At 57.4% G+C, this 16,234-nt stretch overlaps 2 protein-coding genes across 4 annotated transcripts; both read left to right on the top strand.

Annotated features, from left to right (window-relative positions):
* Positions 1–4,927: 4,927 nt before the first annotated feature.
* SLC3A2 (solute carrier family 3 member 2) lies at positions 4,928–11,832 on the top strand. 3 transcript variants are annotated; one of them, XM_039547207.1, is made up of 10 exons: positions 4,928–5,056; positions 5,396–5,864; positions 6,979–7,152; positions 7,306–7,406; positions 7,767–7,835; positions 7,941–8,005; positions 8,322–8,508; positions 9,011–9,154; positions 9,450–9,563; positions 10,686–11,832. In XM_039547207.1, exons 2-10 carry the CDS (start codon positions 5,432–5,434, stop codon positions 11,028–11,030), a joined length of 1,632 nt encoding a protein of 543 aa, XP_039403141.1. In that variant the 5' UTR covers positions 4,928–5,056; positions 5,396–5,431; the 3' UTR covers positions 11,031–11,832. The 3 variants fall into 3 exon arrangements, with proteins under 3 accessions (XP_039403141.1, XP_039403142.1, XP_039403143.1); XM_039547208.1 differs by having other exon boundaries at positions 4,947–5,047; XM_039547209.1 differs by lacking the exon at positions 4,928–5,056 and adding an exon at positions 5,059–5,184.
* A 670-nt stretch (positions 11,833–12,502) lies between these two features.
* On the top strand, positions 12,503–16,013 carry LOC120409336 (calmodulin-1). Its single transcript, XM_039547211.1, has 6 exons — positions 12,503–12,651; positions 13,087–13,117; positions 13,302–13,445; positions 14,401–14,507; positions 14,886–15,021; positions 15,403–16,013. Exons 1-6 carry the CDS (start codon positions 12,649–12,651, stop codon positions 15,429–15,431), a joined length of 450 nt encoding a protein of 149 aa, XP_039403145.1. The 5' UTR covers positions 12,503–12,648; the 3' UTR covers positions 15,432–16,013.
* The last annotated feature ends 221 nt before the right edge of the window (positions 16,014–16,234 follow it).

Below are 16,234 nucleotides of genomic sequence, written 5' to 3'. Positions count from 1 at the left end.
CATGGCCCTTCCAACATATTGGAGAGTACCTGCCATGGGGAAGGAGGGGGGGGGCAAGGTATCTAGGGTCCCAGGTGGCCCAGAGGGTGGGGCACTGTACTGAGACCCAGGATAGCTGGCTTCTATTCCTGGCTCTGCAACTGACTTTGGGAAAATCCCTTCCCCCACTGCATGCCTTAGTTTCCCCTCCCACCCTTTCTCTAGTTTGACTGTGAGCTCTTCAGAGCAGGGACTGTCACCATGCAGCTGTGCAGCACCCACAGTGATGGGGCCCCCAAACTTGGTCATGGTCTGTGCAACAACCAGTATAACAGGAGTCCCTGATCTCAGTCAGATTTTCTTCAGGATCCAGGAGGACCCCAGTCTTGCACCAAAATTCAGTCTGGGCCCTACTAGAATGCAAATAAATAATAATAACAACAATGAAAGACAAGGGCCTGGATTTTATTGCAGAACTTAAAGATGGTGCTGTCAGGAGCACAGTGCCCCCAGCACCACTCTGGGACATTGGGGGCCCGCAGTGAGAGGAGAGTTCCCCCTGCTGAGCTCCCCATCCGCTTTCTGCAGCACCATGCCCTTTGGTCACCTGGGGCATTGGGGACAGCACTGACTCACTAATCCCTGTAGGGACGGCCCCAGCCCGGGATGGCTCATTCCCAGCCATGCTCCCTATGATTATAGCTTTGTTTACATCCCTGCCTTGGAGCCCAGCCAGGCAGAGGGAGAGAAAGGATTCCTCTGCTCCGCACTCCTTCCTCTGATTCCTAGAACTTCCTGTCTCTTGGCAGGACAGGGGGTTCCTGACCCATCCCGTCCCTCGGTGCCCAGCTGCAGAATTTGAGGGGAAGAGATGGTGGGGAGCAGGGCATGGCCTCCCCTAAATTCACCCCTCTTTTCTGCACCTTATGGGTCATTTAAACGTGGGTTTGGGGCTCTGCATTTTCCTGGATCTGGGTTCGGGGTGTGAACTGTGTGTGGAGGGCGGAATCCATCTGGGCCAGAGGAGGGGAACATGACTAAGGGCTGGTGGAGGGGACCAGGGCTGGAGGTGGACCTGGAGGTCTGAGGCTGGGTTATTGTGAGTCTAGGTGGGGTTCTGGGTTGGGAAAGGCCTAGGCTGGGCAGGGGGAAATTGGGGGAGTTAGGCTGGAGGGGGAGTAGAACCTAGGCTCTGGGAGAAAAAGGCTGAGCAGGTCGGGTGTAGGGAATTCTGTCTGTGTCTCTCCAGTAGGGCACAGAAAGGACACTCCAGCTGCAAAACATGCTACAACAACAAACAGCTGAACCCCTCCCCTCCCCTTGAACTGGCCTGGCAGGAGCCCAGGGCTGGGACTGGCCTCATTAATAACCCAGACAGCTCCTGTTCGAGCAGCAACAACAACTGGAGGAGGCTTCTGCCAGGAGCAAACACCGTCTGTGGGATAAACAGGGTTGGGGGAGGGGCAATAGATTTAGGTGGAGAGAGGGTCAGTGGAGGAGACTGGGGGCTGGTGAGGGGAAGGCTGGGGACTGATGGGCGAAGAGGGACATGGGGGCCAATGGGGCTGGAGGGGGGGCTAGACACTGTAGGCTCGGGGGACTGATGGGGGTGCTATCAGCAAGGGCTGCCAGGGATGATGGGGGACACCAGAGGCTGGGTGATGCGGGGATACTGGGAGTGGAACAGAGGAGATCACTGGTGGCTGGGATGGGCAGTAGGGGTCACTGAGGGCTGGATGTCTGGGGGAAGTGGGGATCAGCTATTCTGGAGCTGGGCAGTAGAAGCTGGAGCGCTGGGAATAAGGGGAGTGTGTGTGCGGCTGAGGGACTCTAGTCATTCAGGCTGAAACCCCCAGGTTAGGGCAGAACCCATAAGAGCCTCCCATAACCCCAAGCTGAGGGTTCTGCATCCCTGACTCCCTGAGGAAATGCAGTGTGTCGGGGGGTGGAGGGGAAATGTATCCCCTTCACTTCGTCTTGGGGCTGAGGTCAGCAGAGCTGGGGCTTCCATGGAGCCTGCTTCTTCTGCCCCAGCCCAGAGACCCATGCAGGGAAGGTGCCCCCTCAGCTCTGCCTGTGGCCCCCAGGCCTGGCCCCTTAGGAAATGACACCCAATCCTGATGCTGCCCTACAGTGCAACCCTGGCACTGGTTGGCGTGGGAGTGGGGGTGCCCCTTTCTCAGTCATCACAGGCCCAGGGGGCAGCACTAAGATGCCAAAAGAAAGATGACTGCCAGGCAAGGGGTGATGGCTGTCGGGGTGATAACACAGAGCTGACTGCCAAGAGATGGCACAGTGATGGCTCCCAGGGAGGATGAGGGCTGCTGATAGGGGAGACACAAAGATGGCTGCCCAACAGGATGCAATGGCTATTGGGGGGTGGGTGGAAACACAAAGAGGCTGCTTGCAGCCATTTTGTGTAATTCTTCTCCCAAGATGGCTGAACTGGAATCCCAGGACTCTGCTAGGGCCCAGACCTTCCCTGGGGCTGTGAATTCTTCCATTCCTGGCGCCACCCTGACTGGCTGGCAACATGGGGCAAGAAGCATGTGGAATCCATTTGTGGCTCTGGAGCAGCGTCTTGGTGCCTGCTGTTTTCCTCCCTGTCCCTCCCACGCCCTCGGCTTTAGGAGGATTCAAGCCCCAACATGACAATGTGGGAGCCTTCCCCAGGTTTTGACTGTGTGTGTGTTGGGGCTGGAGGGGAGAACTGGAGGTGTATGCACATGGCAGGACAAGGGGCATAAGTGGTAGTGGGGGTTGCACAGTGCAGGGGCAAGTATGTGTGTATAGCATGGAGGAGGCCAGGAGTACACAGAGGCAGGAGATGCTGGAGGGCAGGATCAAGGGGGTGTGTGCGCATAGTGTAGGAGATGTTGGAGGGCACATACTGCACCAGGGAAGCCAGGTAGCACATAGTGTGGCAGAAAAGGGGGTCCCCCAGAGTGGGGGTGAGGCCAGTGTGGGGTAAACAAGGGGATATATACACAGTGTGTGGAGGCAGGGGGCTGGTCAGGTCAGGGGGACTGCTCATGGAAGGAGGTGCATGAATTCGTCTCTGGTTACAGCTTGTGTGATTGGCACTTGTTTACAGCCCTTGCCTGGCTGTAAGCGGTCTTTGGTGGGCGTGGCTCCTGGTCTGTTCTGCTGAGTCAGGCATTGCTGCTTACTGTGGCAGAGCCGGAGCTCCAGGTGTGTGGGGATCAGCACCTCAGCTCTGGGGCTCAAACCTCCTCCTATCCCCATTCCACCCCTCTGGGGAAAATTCAGTGCTAGAGTGGGGGGTAGTTCGGTGCCAGCTGCCATATACAGAGGCCTCTGGGTGCCCAGCACAGAGTAGTAGCCTGGGAAGCTGCCCACTAACACCCCTGCCCCAGTGTATGTTTTGGGGAGACCCTCTCTATGGGGAGACAGGGGCACTCTGTCTCCATGGTCAGATCAGCCCCAGAAGCCCTGCCCATTAGTGCCATTCAGATGTAACTGACAACTAGACTCCATGTAGGGAGTGGGGGTGTTCCAGGACCAGGAGGCAGTTGGGAATGTTTACTGGTGGGTGGGAAGCCCACAGGTAAGAGCTGATCTGTATATAACCTTTTGTGGTGTTAGCTGGGTGGGGGTAGGATTTACCTGGGGGGGCACTGGGAGGTTAGTGGGGAGCACTAGGGGTCACTGGCTCCTGGGAGGTTACTTGGGGAGAAGGCTTGATTAGCCTGGGGGAGGGATAATGGAGTGCATCTCCCCCAGGTTGCCTTCCCCACCCCCATCCCCTTAGCCAGGGTTGGGGTGGGGGAGTTGGTCACATATTCTCAAAAGCACATGATGGGGCCATTCAGAGCTTGAGGCTTCCCAGGAGGGTCAGAAAATGAGAGGGGCTGCTGTAGCCCCTTCAAGAAGCCCATAGAGCCCTCCCTGTTATGTGTAGGGAGCCGGCCGGTTGCGTGGGGCCTGTGTGGCAGTGGTTTCCCACCACGTGACAGAACTGAAACAGGGAACAATCAAGTGTTTCTTGTGATTGCCAGGGCCGGAGGGAAGGGGCTGGATTTCCAGCCTTTGATTGTGGCTCCCCCCCACGGTGTTCCCAGACTCTGATCCTAGTCCCTACCACTTCCTTGCCTTTGATATATCCTTCCCCCTTAGGGTTCCCAACTGTGATCCCTCCCCTGCTCCTCGGGTTCCTGGCCTTTGATGTACAGGATTCCCAGACGCTGAGCTCTGTCCCCTTCCCATCCCTGTGAGACGGTTCTTTCTCAGCAAGAAGGCTTGGCTCCAAGGGACAGACTAAGTCAAGAACAGATATGGAAACTGAGGCACACTGAAGGAAAAGGACTTGTCCAGCCACATACAGTGAGTCAGTGGAGCTGGGATTAGACCCCTCAGAATCCTGCTGCCACTCCCCTGCTCTAACCACTAGATACCACTCCTGCCAGAGTTGTGAATAGAATACTGGTGGTAAACTGGTGTCCTGACACCCAGCCCCACAGCTTTAACCATTAGACACCCCTCATGAGCCTATTATCGTCAAGCCAAATTACCCACACACCCCATATGGACCTATGCAGGCCTGATCATTCTGTTTATACCCAGTTGGAAACTCTTCCATTCTCATCTCACCCCCAAACTCTCCATGGAGTGGCAACCCCTTGTTGTCATCTCTGCTATCTATAGGGTGACCAGATGTCCTGATTTTATAGTGAGAGTCCTGATTTTTGGGTCTTTTTCTTATATAGATAGACTCCTATTACCTCCCACCCCCTGTCCTGTTTTTTCACATTTGCTGTCTGGTCACCCTAGCCATCTAGGGCCTTGTCGCAGGTACAGACCCCTCACCCTTTGGGGCACTGCTCTCTCCACAGGCCTCAATTTCCCATAGTCCCTCTCCCCCCAGCTCTGCAACAAGCAGGATCCTCTCCATTTCTCCAGGCCATAGATCATGGTAACACGGAGTAATTATCTGTCTCCACCTTAAGGCGGGCGGGGGACGGGTCTGGGAGGCGGAGTCGGAGGCGGATCGGGATATATCAGTGCCGGCTGAGGGAGAGCGCGTCTCACAGTCAGAGGAATCAATCAGGTGCGCTAGGTATGATCCGCCGCGGTGTGCCGGGCGCGTGGGGACGGTGTGATCTAGCGCCGGGCCCTGGGCGCGTGGGCTGGGTACCTACCAGCGCGCACAGGGCTGTGGGGAGGCGGCGAGCAGGGGGGCACGAGGTGAGAAGGCAGCATGGCTGCGGCTGAATCCCGCGACAGGCCTAGGAAAGGAGGCTCAGGCAGCTGGGGGGAAATCTCTGTCCTTGGCGGAAAAATCTCTCTGCCTGCTGGGAGGGCTGTGTGCCAAGGTCGGGAGCTCTGCTCAGGGGCCGGGTGGTGGAGATTGCTCTGCCCGGGGCACATGGCTCTGCCTCTCTCCCCCTCACCGCAGGCCCTAGCGATACCCGGTGGCATTTAGCCAGGCATCATGAGCCAGGACGCAGAGGTGGACATGAAGGAGGTGGAGTTGAACGAGATGGAGCCAGAGAAGCAGCCCATGACGGGCTCCCCCTCCTCCCCGGCCTCGGGATCCCTGGGCGAGAAGAACGGGATGGTGAAGGTGAAGGTGCCCGAGGAGGATGGCGAGGCGGATGCTGGCACCAAGTTCACGGGGCTGTCCAAGGAGGAGCTGCTGCAGGTAGCGGGCACTCCAGGGTGGGTGCGCACCCGCTGGGCCCTGCTCATCCTCTTCTGGCTGGGATGGCTGGGCATGCTGGCGGGGGCCATCGTCATCATCGTCCAGGCTCCCCGCTGCAAGGAGCTGCCTCCCCAGGAGTGGTGGCACAAGGGGGGCATTTACCGCATCCGGGCACTGGAGGCCTTCCAGGACTCGAATGCCGATGGAGTCGGGGACTTGGCAGGTGAGTCCTGATTCTCAGCCCCCCTAACCCACTAGACCTCACTCCCCTTTAAGCTGGGGATAGAACCCCGGAGTCCTGACCATCCCTCCCGCCCCCACTTCCAGAACCCAGTAGACCCCACTTCCTTACCAGAGCTGGGGATTAAACTAGGAGAGGGATTGGATGGGAGGACCCTGGTGTGCGGGGAGAAGAGGTGTTATGGGTGGGAAAGGAGAGGGGTTTGGGGTAGTGGGGGGGTGGCAGGAACCCCGGGTGAACATTAGGGTTTGGTTGCCTTCTTGGCACAAACTGGAGCCCAGGTGCTGCTGGGGCGACCCTCTCCCCCAGTTCTCCCTATCTGGGGGGGGCTTATGGGGGGGGGAACGCTCCCCCCCCCCCCCAATAGGATGTCCCATACAGTCTGTTCCCCACGTGCTCCTTGCGCAAGCAGGTGACTGGCAGCCGGCCAGCCCGCCGCGCCTGGGAGGGGTGAGGGTGCTCCCAGCCGGTTCTAGCCGGTTGGCAGCAGCAACCAGTGGGCTTTGTTTCATCAGCTTTGACGTCAGCCCAGCCTGAGCTGACTCAGCTGTTTGGGGGGGGGGAAATTGAGTGATGGGGGAAGGAGCTGGGGTTAAGGTCCCACACAATCTGGGGGTGGGGAAGAGGGAAGGAGCTGGGGTTAAAGGTCCTGTGGGCTTGAGGCTGGGGGTGGGGAAGGGAGCTGGGGTTAAAGATCCTGTGGGCTGGGGGTGGGGTGGGGAAGGAGCTGGGGTTAAAGATCCTGTGGGCTGGGGGGTGGGGTGGGGAAGGGAGCTGGGGTTAAAGATCTTGTGGGGGGGGAGGGGGGAGAAGGGAGCATGGGGAGATGGGGTAGGAAGCTGCTAGGGTTGAAGGTCCCATAATGCACTGAGGCAAATGTGAATTGTGGGGATTGGCTGGGTTAAAGGTTTCATTCTGGGTGAGGGAGGAAAGGGGATTGGGGGAGTATCTTTCACCTGGTGGGGAGGGATAATGTGGGCAAGATGCAGGGGCTATGGGGACAGCTTTTACCTGGGGTGGGGAGGGGATTATGTGGGACTGGGGGGAGCTGCCAACCTCTGATTTCCCCCCCCCCCCTTGTCCACTCTCTCCCCAGGGGTGGAGCAGCGCATTGATTACCTGAGCTCCCTGAAGGTGAAGGGGCTGGTAATTGGGCCCATACATGTTAACACTCCTGACACACCGGCCGACATGGACCTGCGGGAAGTGGACCCCCGTTTCGGCACCAAGGAGACCTTTACCAAGCTGTTGGAGGCCGCCAAGAAGAAGAGTAAGAAAATGTCCGAGTATGGGGCCTTTTTCCCCTTGGGGTGCTGGATCTGATCTGGCCCCAGGATGGGTGGTGGGGAATGGGATATGGGGTGTTTGGGGAGGGGAGCTGTCCCTGCCCTAGGATGTATACCTGACCTCTCTTTCTCCCTAGGTCTCAAGGTCATCCTGGACTTGACCCCCAATTACCGTGGCCAGATGCCCTGGTTCAGCCAGGAGACCCCCCGCAGCAGTGATTTCCAGTTGAAAATGAAGGTGAGGTTGGGCTCCAATGCGGGGCATCCTGAGGAGCAGCACCTGAGGGGATCTGGCAATCTAACCTTAAGGCTATGTTCTGGGGGAGAGGGTGTCCTGGTCTGTCATAGATCTTCCCCAGGGATCTGTCTGGGCCTGGTTTGCCACTTCCCCTGAATCCTCACTATTTTGGAGGAAGCAGCTGGGACCACTGTTTGGGTTTCTCATGCAGTGGGGGCTAGGGGTATGGAGACCTGGAGTGGGGAGGTGTTGGCTACACTGGAGTTGGGGGCTGGGGACAATCAGTTGATGGGAGGATGCAGGGCTGGTGGCTGTGAGGCATGCCAGATAGATGCTGGTTGACACACACTCTCTGGGCAGGCGGCGCTGGAGTTCTGGCTGGAGTTTGGTGTGGCAGGGATCCAGTTGGAGGGAGTGGAGAAGCTCAATGTAAGTGACTAGCTTGTCTGTGTGTTGGGGGTGAGGGTTGTGGGGAGTTGGGGCGGGAGGTAATGTGGGGAGTGACTGTCTGTCTCACAGGTCTTTCTCCTCCAGGACTCCCAGCTCCTGGTGGAGTGGAAGAACCTCACCAGCCAGTACAGTTCTGATGGCAATGCCAGGTGGGTGCCAAGCCCCCACCAAATGGTTCTGGCCCTTTTGCGGTGGTGGTTGACTGGCTGCCCCCCTGGGATGGCAGCCCTCTTGAATACGCCCACCTTCCAGGCTCCCTCCCTTGGATGCCTCTCTCCTCTCCTGCTGCCAACCCCCCCTCAAGCACCCATAGCTCCCCCATGTCCCCCCATCCTCTAGGAAAATACCTCTCCATCTTCAGACTCTGCGCCCTGCCCCACCCCAGCCTCCCACACCCTCTTTCCCATTCCTAGCACCTCACAACTGACCCCGGCACTCACCGTACCCTGACTCCCTTCTCTCCAGGGTGCTGATCGCTGAGACGGGCCAACAAGATTCCTGGCAGATCTTCTCCCTGCTGAACGAGACCAGCGCTGACCTCCTGGTCAGCCCATATCTGGCGGGGCTGGGGCAGGAGCCCTCTGCGGAGAAGGTGGAAAATGCGATCATAGAGTACATCCAGGCTTCTGGAGAGAAGTGGCCTAGCTGGAGTGTGAGTGCTGCCCACTCTGTTTCCCCAGCTGTTGGAATTGGGGGAGGGGGCTGGGGCATGGACCCACCTTCACCTTACCCCACCCCTACCCCACAGGATCACCATGCTAAGCCCCTTCCCCCCATCTGTATCATAGCTCCCAGTGCTCATAGTGGGCTCCCTTTTGGAGACAGGGCAGGAGCTGAGCCCCAACAGATGTGTGCCATAAAGCATGTGGGTCTGTTCTGTGTTGCTTGCTCAAGAAGGATAGGCCAGGATGTTATAGATTATTATAGATCGTTAGGGTTGGAAGGGACCTCTGGAGATCATCTAGTCCAACCCCCTGCTCAAAGCAGGACCAATCCCCAACTAAATCCCCAACTGGACCCCTCAAGGACTGAACTCACAACCCTGGGTTTAGCAGGCCAATGTGACCACTAGCCCCGCATCCCCTCCCAGAGCTGGGGATATGTCCACCTCCCACCCCCTGTGTGTTGACACTGCATCTCTGCTGTCTCTGCAGGTGGGGGGCCCAAGGACGGGGCACATGGCCTCTCTTGTGAAGGAGCGGTTGCTGCGGCTCTATCACATGCTACTTTTCACGCTGCCAGGGACGCCCTTCACCAACTACGGGGATGAAATCGGGCTGCAGGAGCTGCCAGGACAGGTAGGGGCAGTGTGGGGCTAGGGGATCCCTCTGGAGGAGGTGTGGGGGGAGGCCTGGGAGGGTTAGTTAAGCTGAGTTGGGGGGAAGGGGTGGGCAGTGAAGTCCCTGAAGGTGCTGGCAGGTGGGGAATGTTAGGGCAGGGGAAGGGCAGTGCAAAGGGGCAAAGGGATGGTGAAGTTTGTTCAGCTTCTGGGTGGGGAAGGAGTGTCTGGGGAAGGGATGGGCTGGGTTGGTGCAAGAAGGGATGGGCAGCCATCTGTGCAACTCCCTGTAACCACGTCCGTCACTTCCCCAGTCCAGCGCACCCCACATGCTGTGGAATGATTCGGTCAACTTTGGCTTCTCCTCAAAGTCGTTGTCTCAAAGTGTGGGCGGCAGCGGCGGCAGCAGCAGCAACATCACTGTGAAGGTGAGGGCAGGAGTATAGGCAGAGCTTAGGGGAGGAACATGTGTGGTGAGGGTGGGCTTAGATGGGGGCAGAGCTCTGGGGGAGCTCAAGGGGTATGGGAGGAGCTGGGGGAGGGCACGGTCTGCCTTGCACTAACCCAGCATTTCTCAGATGCTGCCATTGTGGCCACCAGAGGCTTTTCTTGCGGCCACAGACTTCTGGGTGGTGGTGGTGGTGCTTGGGGCAGACAAAGCAGTAACTCCTCCTCTGGGGCCACCAGCAGGGTTTGGGCCCTACCCTCCTCTGAGGACGCAGTGGCTGCCTGCTCTTCCAGCATTTGAATTCCCCACCTTCTGGAGATGGAGAGGGTCTGGCTTCAGCCCTGGGGTAGCAGGCAACTGGATCCAGCTGCGTAGCGGTTGGCTCTGTCCTCTGGCCACAGGGCCCCAAGCTCCAGTCATGGGAGGCAGGGCTTTGGTCTCCGTTCATGGGCCCCCAATGCCCTTGCGCCCCCCACCCCGCTGCCTTTTCTGGCATCGGCTGCACAATGGCAGACCCTGGCCCCAGCCCTGGGCTTGTCACCCACCCCCATTTCCCTGGCCCCCTGTGCAGTAATAGGTTCTGTCCCCCACTGCTTCCCCCAGCCCCTATCCAGGGCTTAATTTGTTCTCAGGCTTGCTAGGAGCTGAGTAAGTCTTCTGAGAAAAAATATATCTGTAGGTTTAATATCACTTTTCACAGCAGACTTAGCAGCTAGCTTGGAGGCTATGAAAAGTGATATTGACATACAAGCATCACTTTTCACAGCAGTAGATTTGCTAGCTAGGCAACCGAAAGAAAGAACAATAAAAACAAGAATGTGCCAAATACCTTATTTGTGTTTCTATTGTGTCTATTCCTTACTAAACCTAAACAAAACTGAACACTATTTGGATTTTTTAGTCTGCAAAAACACCCTACATAGACATGTCCAAATCACTGTCATTTGTTTGCGTGCATATGTATTTGTAATTAACTTTAGGAAAAACATATATTTTAGGAAAAATTGACAGCAGCCACCTGCAAGAGTTGGTGGCTTCTCTCTGAGGTCACCAAAATGTTATTGTGAGAACCCCTGCACTAACCCCATGTCTCCCTCCCCAGGCACAGAGTGAGGACCGCTCCTCATTGCTCTCCCTGTTCCGGCACCTGAGTGAGCTGCGGGGCAAGGAGCGTTCGCTGTTGCATGGGGAATTCATGATGCTGCCTGGGGTGGTGCCAGATGTCTGTATCTACCTGCGCAGCTGGGACCAGAACAAACGCTTCTTGGTGGTCCTCAACTTAGCTGGCAACAGCAGCTCTGTCCCCATCTCCCACTCTCTCTTGCCTCCTGAGGCCACTGTGGAGCTCAGCACTGACCCCCAGCGCCAGGAGGGGCAGCTGGCCCTGAAGGACCTGACATTGAAGCCCTCTGAGGGGTTGCTGCTGCATTTCCCCTATGTAGCCTAGGGGAGGAGGCCTCCCCTGTGGGCCATTCCAGGAAGGGGTGTTTGTTCTTGTGAGTCCTATTAACACCCCCAGGGGCAGCACTGAGGCCTTGGGGCAGGAGTGGGGAGCTGCAGCCATAAGGTAAAGAAGGCCCCTAAGTTCTGTTCTCCTGAGTCCTGGATGTCTGACCTGATCTTCTTCTTCCTCTCTCTCTCTCCCCCCTCTTCCCCCCCCCCCCATGGGGCTGGCGGGGTGTGGGGGGAAGCTGGTGCTCAGTGTGCCCCAATTCCTGCTAGCCTCACCTTGGCACCATCCTCAGGGATGCTATGGGAGATCTGGACTGAGGATGGGGCTCTATGGCATCTGTTTCCCTATGGTGGGGCAGCATTTAGATTTAGGGACCAAGGAGTTCAGGCCCCACTGGCTGCAGCTTCACCCTCCACCTTTGGGTGCCCTGTATGATTGGATAGGTGGGGATGACTGATCAGGACCAAAGGTCTGTCTCTCTCTCTCTCTCTCCTCCGCCTCCTTCCTCTCTCCCCTTTCCCAGGTTGTAGTGGCCAGTGCTGTGTGTGAAATGGTGCAGATGTTTGGGTGGGGGGGGTGGATGGCATTGTGCTGGGCTCCCCCTGAGTGCTGCTGGGATCAGCATGCAAATAACAAAAGGCTCTGCTTAGTGATTCTGGCTTGTCTCTTCCTTTAATGTGCTCCACTGCCTCCTTGTTTTCCCTGTGGCTGCTTCGTGCCTTAATGGAGGGGGAAAGGAGGACCCCCTGCACTTCATCCTCATTGGCTATCTCTTCTACTGCTGCAGGTTCCTACCTGCACTATGAGGACCCCTTTCCCTGCTGCTGTGACCACTGAGTAGCCTGGGGGCAGATCTCTGCACTCTGCAATTCATGGGTCTGGGTGCTGCCCTAGAGCAATCTGCCTAACAGGGCGCTGTTAGTGGAGATGCGGGTTCCCCCAACCTTGTCCGTGTCCTAAGTGTGTGGACCTACCACACCTTGCTCCCTCGGCAGTGGGGGAGGAGCAGCTGACCTGGCAGCCCTAGGCCAACCCCCCCAGATGTAAGAAGGGAGGTGATTCCATCTCCAGAGGTTGGGCCAGGCCCCTAGGGTCCTGCCTGGGCCCCTGCCTTTTTGGGAAGGTGGGAGGGGTGCATACTGGGCCCACCCTCTAGCGCAAGGCACGTGGGAGCCAGTAGCAGTGGTGTAGGGTGGGAGCTAGTGTTTCAGCGTGCGGAGGCTCCTACTGCTCCCTATGGGCACTTTACACCTTCCCCTTTAACATGCCACCTCGCCTTTAAATCCACCTGCTCTTCAGGGCCCGTCCTCTTTAACCCACCCTGGCCGCTTTCTGTCGGCCGAACGCCGGCCCCGCCGCCGCCTTCCCCTTTAAGCGGTCTCCCTGACGCATTGCAGGTGGGAGCCGGCCAATGGGCTCGGGGCAGGCGGGTCACGTGGCCGTGCCGGGCGGGCGGTATTTAAAGGGCTCGGCGCAAAACGCAACGGAAGGCCACTGCTGGGTCCGGGACTCGTTGCGGGCGGAGGGATCTGGGCGGCGCGGCCCGGGCGGAGGGAGCCTGAGACCACGGGGAACTGAGCGGTCGTAGCACCAGCCCCCCGCCGCCGCCGCCATGGCAAGAAGTGGGGGGCTGGGGCTCCCTGGCAGCGGGTGGCGGAGCGAGGGGATGGGGATGGGGTCTAGGGGAACGGGGCGGCGGGGAGCGTGCGCGGAGAGAGGAGTGGGGGGTCGGGAGCCTGGTCCTGTGTGTTGGGGGGGGGTCCAGGCCCCAAGACAGGGGCTAGTAGGGCTGCTGTCCATTGGCCAGTCGGGAACAAGTAGTTGGGGGGCAGTTGGAGACAGCAGCCATGCTGCGTCTTGCGGGAGGTGGGTGGCGTGGGGACTCCAGGGAGGTCTGGGGTGTAGGGCAGAGTCTCTTCCTCTGCGATATTGGATGGGAGGGGGGGGTGAGGCTGTGTTTGGGGCAGATGGCCTGGAGGGCAATGAGGTATAGGGCATGGCTCGCGGGAAGGTGTCAGACAGGGTAATAACTCTCTGTCTCCTCTTGCAGGCAGACCAGCTGACAGAGGAACAGATCGCAGGTGAGACACCCCTTCATCCTGCTGCCCCCAAATTCTCCTTTATATGGGGGATCTGGTGCTTCACAATATGGTCGGGCCCAGGCACCTGTTCGCCCAGGGTTCTGGGGAGAGGGAGGAGACTGCAGGGAGAAGGGATCGTGTGGCAGGTCCCCCGGGTACTGATTCCTCTCCTCTCTCCCGGCAGAATTCAAGGAAGCCTTCTCCCTTTTCGACAAGGATGGGGATGGCACCATTACCACCAAGGAGCTGGGTACCGTCATGAGGTCCTTAGGGCAGAACCCCACCGAGGCAGAGTTGCAGGACATGATCAATGAGGTGGACGCTGATGGTGAGAGGGACTGTGAGATGGGTGGGGAGTCGGAATACAGCCACTGCACTGGTGGCAGTGGGGTTGTGTTTGGGGGTGATCAGAGCTGGGAGGCAGGACTCCTGTGTTCTGTTCTTAGCTGTGAGCGAAGTCTTTTTCCTTCTCTGTGCCTCAGTTTCCCTTACCATTCTTTGTCTGTTTAGACTATGAGTTTTGGGCTAGGGACTGAAAGAAGGGTTTCTAGGCTGATCAGGGGAATGGAGAGGAGACCAAAAGAGCTGGGTTTGTATAGCTTGACTAGATGAAGTTTGGAGAGTAGGGGGTGGATCTGATTGCTCTCTGTAAATATATCAGGGAGGAAACCCTAAGGAGGTGAAGAGTGAGTTTCTGGAACAGCTTCCCAGTAGGGGAAAACATTGATATGTTTCTGATTGAGATTTTGATGGGCCTGCCTGCAATAGCAGGGCCTGGACTCAATGACCCAGGAGGCCGCTTCTAGCCCTATATCCCCGTGTGATACACCTAATCCCAACCCCGGGTACTATCCCTCCTCTGTGAGTGCTGCTGTTAACTACCCTGCTCACACAAATGAAGGTCACCCTCAGCTGAGAATCACCTCATCCTAGGGCCTGTGGAGAGCTGCCTGTTCCTGTTCCAGTGTGCGGGTTGTACCTGAGTTAAACCGAAGGGGTTGATCCAAGGTTTGTAGGCCAGTCCCCTGCCCAAACTACAGAGCTCTGGGGCTTGTTTCTAGGCTCCCCACATCTCTGCAGAGGGGGTGAAGAGGCATCCCCTCAAGGCAAGCCCACCATTGGAGGGAAGGGGGTGTTTCAGTGAATTCCCCAGAGCTCTCTGTCAGTATTTGAGTGTCTGGATTTGTGGGAGAGAGGGTATTGGATGCTGTAGGGGGGCTGTGCAGGTCACCCAACCCACTGTCAGTTAGGTCCAGCACTAATGGCCTCTTCCCCTGCCCAAGGGAATGGCACCATTGACTTCCCTGAGTTCCTAACCATGATGGCAAGGAAGATGAAGGATACAGACAGCGAGGAGGAGATCCGTGAGGCCTTCCGGGTGTTTGACAAGGTGAGGCAGTGGGGCTTCATCCCCCTTATCCCTGGTGGCAGTGCATGCCCCTTGTTTCCTCCCCAGGAGCTCCAAAATAGCAGCTGGGGCTAAACTCCTCCATGCAGGGACAGCTGAGTCCAATACTCCCTCCTGTGTGCATGTGCTTCACAGCTGGACACCTCCCCCTTCCACATGGGGTTGGGGGCAGGAGAGTCATCAGCTACCTGAGGTAGGTGGTTGTGTGTGTTGGGGGAGGGGGGTATGCCTGTGCGGTCTACCTGCTTTCCCCTCTCCAGGGCCTGTGCTGAGGCTGAAAGGGTGGGGTCCCTGGGGTGCTTGTGCTAACTGGAGGCAGCCCTATGGCCCCCTTGCCTGACATGGTGGCTGCCCCCCCAGGATGGGAATGGGTACATCAGTGCGGCCGAGCTGCGCCACGTCATGACCAATCTGGGTGAGAAGCTGACAGATGAGGAGGTGGATGAGATGATCCGGGAAGCTGACATCGATGGTGATGGACAGGTCAACTATGAAGGTGAGGGGGGCGGCAGGACAGCTTCCTCTGACTGTCCAAAGGGCACAGCTGCTGCTCAGGATAGTACCGCTCTGGAGAGGGCACTTGCTCTCCTAAGGACTCTCCAAAGCAGTGGGTAGGATGGGTCTGGGAGTCAGGATGCCTGGGTTCTCTTCCCAGGTCTGCTGCTTTCTGCCTCTTGCATTGTGACAGGCATAGCTTGGTGAAAGGGCTTGGAAATGTCACAAATGCTGTTAACTCCAGGGAATGGGAGATGTAATAGGGCACCCCCAAGTGCAGCCTGGGTGTGGGTGGAGGGATGGTTTCTGCCTGAGAGAAGGCAAGGGTGGGGTGAATCAGGCTTGTCTCATGCTCTCTGACACTGTGCCTTTTGCTTTGCAGAGTTTGTACAGATGATGACAGCTAAGTAGGCTCTGGTAGGGCATCCCCCTCACCTGTACAGACTGGATGGACTCTTCCTACTGCTGCCATGTCACCCCTGCCCTGTCCTAGGTGCCATCCTGTCATCAGCAGCTGCTCTCCTTTGAGGACAGTGCATGCTTTCACCTCTTCTGCAATGTATGCTTGTATGCTGGGCACCACAGGGACAGGAGCCCAGCAGGGCCTATGGCCTGCTTCCCCCCCCAAGTGGTTTGGTGGAGCAGGCCCCTGGCTGTTGGCTGGCTCTGCAAACTGCTTTCCATCTGACAATTCTTCCTCCTCCCTCCCATATTCAGCATCTCACCTGAATGCTCATGGACTGTGGTAGGGCAGCTGACAGTGTCTCTCTTTAACTGGCCACTGTTGCCTTCCTGGACGTGTCTGCATATGTTGGATATTGTGACTGTTAATTTCTTAACTGCTTAATATTCACCCCCCACCCCTTAATCTCTTAAATTCCTTTCCTCCCCTCCCTCCCACACCATATTGGCTTCCGGGGATGCTTCGGTTCCATTCCAGATGATGTAAGGTTTTATTTTCAATAAAGTCTCTCTGTGTGGTTTCTATTCCAAGTGCTGCCTCAGCATGTTCAGTGCACAACTCCATTGGAGGAGCCCTGCCACCCTGTGGGGCTTGGTGCTATGTTGATAAACCAAGGGGGGTGGTGTGTGCTAGTTTCACCCTAGGCCAAAGCAGGTACAGCAGCAGCAAAAAGTTAGTATGACCTCATGTAAATGTCTGGGTCAGAACTTGAACCTAGCTCTCCCAGAGTCTATGGCATATCCTAACCATT

This window comes from Mauremys reevesii, linkage group 7 (assembly GCF_016161935.1).
Source record: "Mauremys reevesii isolate NIE-2019 linkage group 7, ASM1616193v1, whole genome shotgun sequence".
Lineage (NCBI taxonomy): Eukaryota > Metazoa > Chordata > Testudines > Geoemydidae > Mauremys > Mauremys reevesii.
This window is presented reverse-complemented; position numbering and strand designations above follow the sequence as displayed.

Excerpts from the sequence above, each read along its gene's own strand:
- SLC3A2 (XM_039547207.1), top strand. The coding sequence starts at position 5,432 with ATGAGCCAGGACGCAGAGGTGGACATGAAGGAGGTGGAGTTGAACGAG. Across the intron at positions 7,153-7,305 it reads GGAGGCCGCCAAGAAGAAGA|GTCTCAAGGTCATCCTGGAC; the intron begins GTAAGAAAATGT and ends CTTTCTCCCTAG. Across the intron at positions 9,564-10,685 it reads GCAGCAACATCACTGTGAAG|GCACAGAGTGAGGACCGCTC; the intron begins GTGAGGGCAGGA and ends CTCCCTCCCCAG.
- LOC120409336 (XM_039547211.1), top strand. Across the intron at positions 13,118-13,301 it reads GACAGAGGAACAGATCGCAG|AATTCAAGGAAGCCTTCTCC; the intron begins GTGAGACACCCC and ends CTCTCCCGGCAG. Across the intron at positions 14,508-14,885 it reads CCTTCCGGGTGTTTGACAAG|GATGGGAATGGGTACATCAG; the intron begins GTGAGGCAGTGG and ends CTGCCCCCCCAG.